Source organism: Halichoerus grypus, chromosome 3 (assembly GCF_964656455.1).
Source record: "Halichoerus grypus chromosome 3, mHalGry1.hap1.1, whole genome shotgun sequence".
Lineage (NCBI taxonomy): Eukaryota > Metazoa > Chordata > Mammalia > Carnivora > Phocidae > Halichoerus > Halichoerus grypus.
In genome coordinates, this window is record NC_135714.1 from 158,211,665 (window position 1) to 158,216,993 (window position 5,329).

The 5,329-nt window shown below is 48.2% G+C and overlaps 1 protein-coding gene across 1 annotated transcript; it reads left to right on the plus strand.

Annotated features, from left to right (window-relative positions):
• Positions 1 to 396: 396 nt before the first annotated feature.
• Positions 397 to 4,752, plus strand: NEFL (neurofilament light chain). The gene is made up of 4 exons (XM_036115481.2): positions 397 to 1,645; positions 2,715 to 2,839; positions 3,278 to 3,597; positions 4,172 to 4,752. Exons 1-4 carry the CDS (start codon positions 599 to 601, stop codon positions 4,315 to 4,317), a joined length of 1,638 nt encoding a protein of 545 aa, XP_035971374.1. The 5' UTR covers positions 397 to 598; the 3' UTR covers positions 4,318 to 4,752.
• Positions 4,753 to 5,329: the final 577 nt, after the last annotated feature.

Genomic DNA, 5,329 nt, shown 5'->3' on the forward strand with positions numbered 1-5,329 from the left:
CACGCAAGCTTAAACTTTTCACTTTGATTTCGAAAGCCCTAGAGGCACTGCCTTGTCACCTTAAACCCCAAGGGGGATGACGGCAGAGGCCCCCGGTGGGGAAGGGGCAAGTGAGGGGGGAGGGTGTCTCCGTGGAACCGGGGATACAAAAATCTAAGGTGTCAGTGGGGAGTGAGAACCTATTATTGGGGACGCGGCACCCGTGTGGTACGGGGTCAAGGGAGTAGCTAGGATGGGGGCGGGGAGGGTTGGGGAAGGGAATGAGAGAGGGGTAAGGGGTCTCAGGGAAAAATCCAGAGCCCCGGAGACAAGTGGAAAGGACGAGCGCCGCAGCACCGGAGCTGCCTGTCGCTCGCCCCCGCCTTCCCTTTTGCGCAGAATCCTCCCCTTGGCTGCAGCAGCGCGCTGCCCCCACTGGCCCGGCGCGCCGTGATCGATCGCAGGCTGCGTCAGAATGCTCCCCGCGTATAAATAGGGGTGGCAGGACCTCGGCGAGCCGCACACAGCCATCCACCTTCCCCTCTCCCTCTCTCCCCCGTTCTTCTCTTTCTGTAGGCCCCCATCTCCGCCGCGAGCCGGAGGGGCTCCGACCGCCACCATGAGTTCCTTCAGCTACGAGCCGTACTACTCGACCTCCTACAAGCGGCGCTACGTGGAGACGCCCCGGGTTCACATCTCCAGCGTGCGCAGCGGCTACAGCACGGCACGCTCCGCTTACTCCAGCTACTCCGCGCCGGTCTCCTCCTCGCTGTCCGTGCGCCGAAGCTACTCCTCCAGCTCCGGCTCCTTGATGCCCAGTCTCGAGAACCTCGACCTGAGCCAGGTAGCCGCCATCAGCAACGACCTCAAGTCGATCCGCACCCAGGAGAAGGCGCAGCTGCAGGACCTCAACGACCGCTTCGCCAGCTTCATCGAGCGCGTGCACGAGCTAGAGCAGCAGAACAAGGTGCTGGAAGCCGAGCTGCTGGTGCTGCGCCAGAAGCACTCCGAGCCCTCCCGCTTCCGGGCGCTGTACGAGCAGGAGATCCGCGATCTGCGCCTGGCGGCGGAAGACGCCACCAACGAGAAGCAGGCGCTCCAGGGCGAGCGCGAAGGGCTGGAGGAGACTTTGCGCAACCTGCAGGCGCGCTATGAAGAGGAGGTGCTGAGCCGCGAGGACGCCGAGGGCCGGCTGATGGAAGCGCGCAAAGGAGCCGACGAGGCCGCTCTAGCCCGCGCCGAGCTCGAAAAACGCATCGACAGCCTGATGGACGAAATCGCCTTTCTGAAGAAAGTGCACGAAGAGGAGATCGCCGAGCTGCAGGCGCAGATCCAGTACGCTCAGATCTCCGTGGAGATGGACGTGTCCTCCAAGCCCGACCTCTCCGCCGCGCTCAAGGACATCCGTGCTCAGTACGAGAAGCTGGCTGCCAAGAACATGCAGAACGCCGAAGAGTGGTTCAAGAGCCGCTTCACCGTGCTGACCGAGAGCGCCGCCAAGAACACCGACGCGGTGCGCGCCGCCAAGGACGAAGTGTCCGAGAGCCGCCGCCTGCTCAAGGCCAAGACGCTGGAGATCGAAGCATGCCGGGGCATGAACGAAGCGCTGGAGAAGCAGCTGCAGGAGCTGGAGGATAAGCAGAACGCCGATATTAGTGCTATGCAGGTACGGCACCATGCAAAACACAGTGGGGGGCGGGGAGGGAGCTGCGGGAGCAAGTTGTGGGGGTGGGGGTGGGGTGGGGGAGGGTGGAGAGTTGAGGACGCGCGGAGAAAGTGGAGACCAGAGATGAGACATCCGCACGCAGCTATTAGGGAGTAGAACTTGGCTCGTCGGAGACTGTGTGGCAGGGGTGGGGCACTTGGAGGGCGGGGGTGGGGGGCTCCACTGCAGTCTGAGGAGACGGTGCTTGGTGCTGCTGAATCTAGCTCCGCATTAGAGCTGCCCAGCCCTGCAGGGGTTGGGTGGGGTGGGGTGGGGTGGGGTGGGTGAAGGGGTGGGAGCTGGGCGTTGCCTCGGGCCTGCCTCTCTAATGTCCTTCGTTAACCACAAGTCACTTTGCAGTACAGATTGGACCATCTGCTTAATAAATACAGCAGAGAGCTTTCATTAGTTCTGAAGGATACCTGTGACCAAGGATGCTCAAGACTAGTTTCATCAACCACTCCTTGCCCTTTAGGTAGACAAGAATGCAGTCAAAATTGTAGTAGGTAATGATGTTCGCAATAAGACATTTCTTTTTAAGGATCTCCATTTTCTGGGAAGGAGAAAATATAATATAGGTACATAGAAAATATTTTAGATACAATTATTACTATTTTTTTTTATCTAGCTACTTCCTACTCCTGTAAAGAAATGGAGTAATTTCTTGCTCGTGACCTGGATAAAGTTAACTAATGAATATGAAACAAAGTTTTTTGTAATCAGTTAAAAAATTTTTGCAGACATTTTATGATGATTCTTAGACTGTAGTAATTAAAAGAAAACAAAAAAAAAATTCTTCTATCAGGTTTTTTTTTAAACTATTTTTTTGTTTTTCATGCTTCCTGAGTTGGATTTTTTTTTTTTTAATGCAAGGAAGGAAAGGTTAAAAAAGAGAAAAGGCAGTTGCTTTAGGGGAGATTTTATCTAAGGGGTGCACTTTGGTTTTAAGTAGGTTAGGCCTTTGCAGCTGTACTACGGTAAAATGATAGCAGGTGGGATTTATGACTGGATTTTTTTTGTCCTCCAACAGGACACAATCAACAAATTAGAAAATGAATTGAGAACCACAAAGAGTGAAATGGCACGATACCTTAAAGAATACCAAGACCTCCTAAATGTGAAGATGGCTTTGGACATTGAGATTGCAGCTTACAGGTGAGAACAGAGTGGAGTGGTAGCAGCCATTCAGGTTTCGGAAGAAAATCAGATTTCATGTATATTGAGTCAGAAACCTTCAAGAACAGTCCTTTGAAATAATGGTTTGCTTTTTGGATTTTTCTAAGAAGGTATTTAGACAGATACAGAAGAATTTGACCCTGTGTCGTAAAGAGTTATAGTCTTAGTTTCTCATTACATTTTACATCGAATAGACAGGGCTATTTTAAGTTTGTTTGTTTTTCTGGTTTTTTGTTTTGTTTTGTTTTGTTTTCTGGTGCCAGGCACGACATCCCCAGTCATGAAGTTTCCCAGCCCTGTTCCTGCTCTCCTTTGCCTTTAGGGGTGGCATTAGGGGAGGATGATGAGTGGTGGGCTCAGAGCAGGCAGACTTCCTGTGTTCCTGTTTATTAACCCCATCCTCCCCTGCCTTCCCAGGAAACTCTTGGAAGGTGAGGAGACCCGACTCAGTTTCACCAGCGTCGGAAGCATAACCAGTGGCTACTCCCAGAGCTCTCAGGTCTTCGGCCGATCTGCCTATGGTGGGTTACAGACCAGCTCCTACTTGATGTCTGCCCGCTCCTTCCCGTCTTACTACACCAGCCACGTCCAGGAGGAGCAGATTGAGGTGGAGGAGACCATTGAGGCTGCAAAGGCCGAGGAAGCCAAGGACGAACCCCCCTCTGAAGGAGAAGCCGAGGAGGAGGAGAAGGAGAAGGAAGAGGCTGCTGAAGAGGAAGGAGCTGAAGAGGAAGAAGGTATGGTAAAAAGGAAATCCTTACAAGGTCAAGTGCAATGAGGGCATGGGAATTTGCTAGGAGATGGCTAAGAGAAATGAAGCCTTGCTTATGCCGAGGAAGTTTTCTTCATATATTTCTTTAGAATCTTAATTAACACCTTTAGTTACTCGACAAACCTTTCCTAAGTACCTGGTTTCTCAAATTGGCTGTCCTCTCTGCTTAGCTTGGTAGCTTTGTGAAAATAACATTTCAAAATATCCTCCTTCTGCTGTCTTTTTATTCTTGTTAAACATTTAAAAAGTCTATTTGACCCAGCAGTTTGGTGGCCTTAAGAACAAAAATAGGTTGGTTTTTTTTTTTTTAAATACTTGTTTGCTTTTTGGCTTTTTTCTAAGAAGAAGGTATTGAGTTCAGTGGCCAGCATTGTCAGTTGTATGTGTGTTGGGGCACGGAGCTGAGAATTTCGGGGGACGGAGCTGAGAAGTTTGGGGGAAGCTTTCTGACAACTGGAGTTCCACACAAAACTTAGCAGAAATGTTTTGAATGCCTTGCCCTGGATTTGGAGTTTGTACATTTTCTTTTTATGTTAAAGCTGCCAAGGAAGAATCTGAGGAGGCGAAGGAGGAAGAGGAAGGAGGTGAAGGTGAAGAAGGAGAAGAAACCAAAGAAGCTGAAGAGGAGGAGGAGAAAAAAGATGAAGGTGCTGGGGAGGAGCAAGCAACTAAAAAGAAAGATTGAGCCCCTCTGTCCTTAATCCTTCCAGGAAGAATTCTTCCGAAATCAGGTCAACCCCATCACCAACCAACCAGTTGAGTTCCAGATACTATATGAATTAAGAAGTTCAATATATGTATAATTCAGAGATGACTTAGGTTGGACATTCAATGTTGTGCTATGACTTTTCTCCTTATGCAGAGTATCTGTTTGCTTGCAGAGTGGCTTCCTGGCTTGCTGCCAGCTTGTGCATGGTCCACGCTTACGAGTTCAGGATCTATGGCAATGTGAATAATTCAGATGTTTACAATTAAAAAAAAAACACACATGAATAAATGAATTCACTGATGTTAATGTTAAACTTCATGGTAAAAATAGTCCTTTGAACCTTTGGTGGTTAGAAATTAAAGACCTCGAATCATGTGCAATACATAGTAAATAAAGTTACACTGAATGACATTTCTTGCTGTGGTTGTTGACTTAATTAAAATATCGTAAAGCACCAGTATAAGCCAAGGGGACTATCAACCTCCAAATTTTTTTTAAGTCCCCAGTTTTAACAATTACAATGGATATTTTTTCCCCCTGATTGGTAATTCTGAGGGATACAGTTAGGTCATGACCATTCATGAAATCTCTCCCCTCAAAAATTTTGCTGATAATAAACTTGAGTAAATGGGAGTCTCTGGGATTCTTCTTTTATAATTAGCAATATACTCTGTCCCATAAAAGGTACTATATAATGTTGGGAATGGCTTTCTTGGGAGGCAATGGTGTAATATGATAAATACACCTTTTGTGGTAAATAGGTGATTTAAATAATTAATGCAATGTGTTTAGAATATGAATCCCACCCATCCATTACTATAACTACATTATTTTAATATAGTCCAAATATCATGGGCAGAAGTGAGAACCCAAGCAATTGATATAATTAGAAGGAAATCTTTTTTTCCATGTATAATTTTGGGGGTAAGAATATCAAAGATCATTTGCCATTGCAAACATGTTGCCTGCAATCCTGAGCTCATCATTC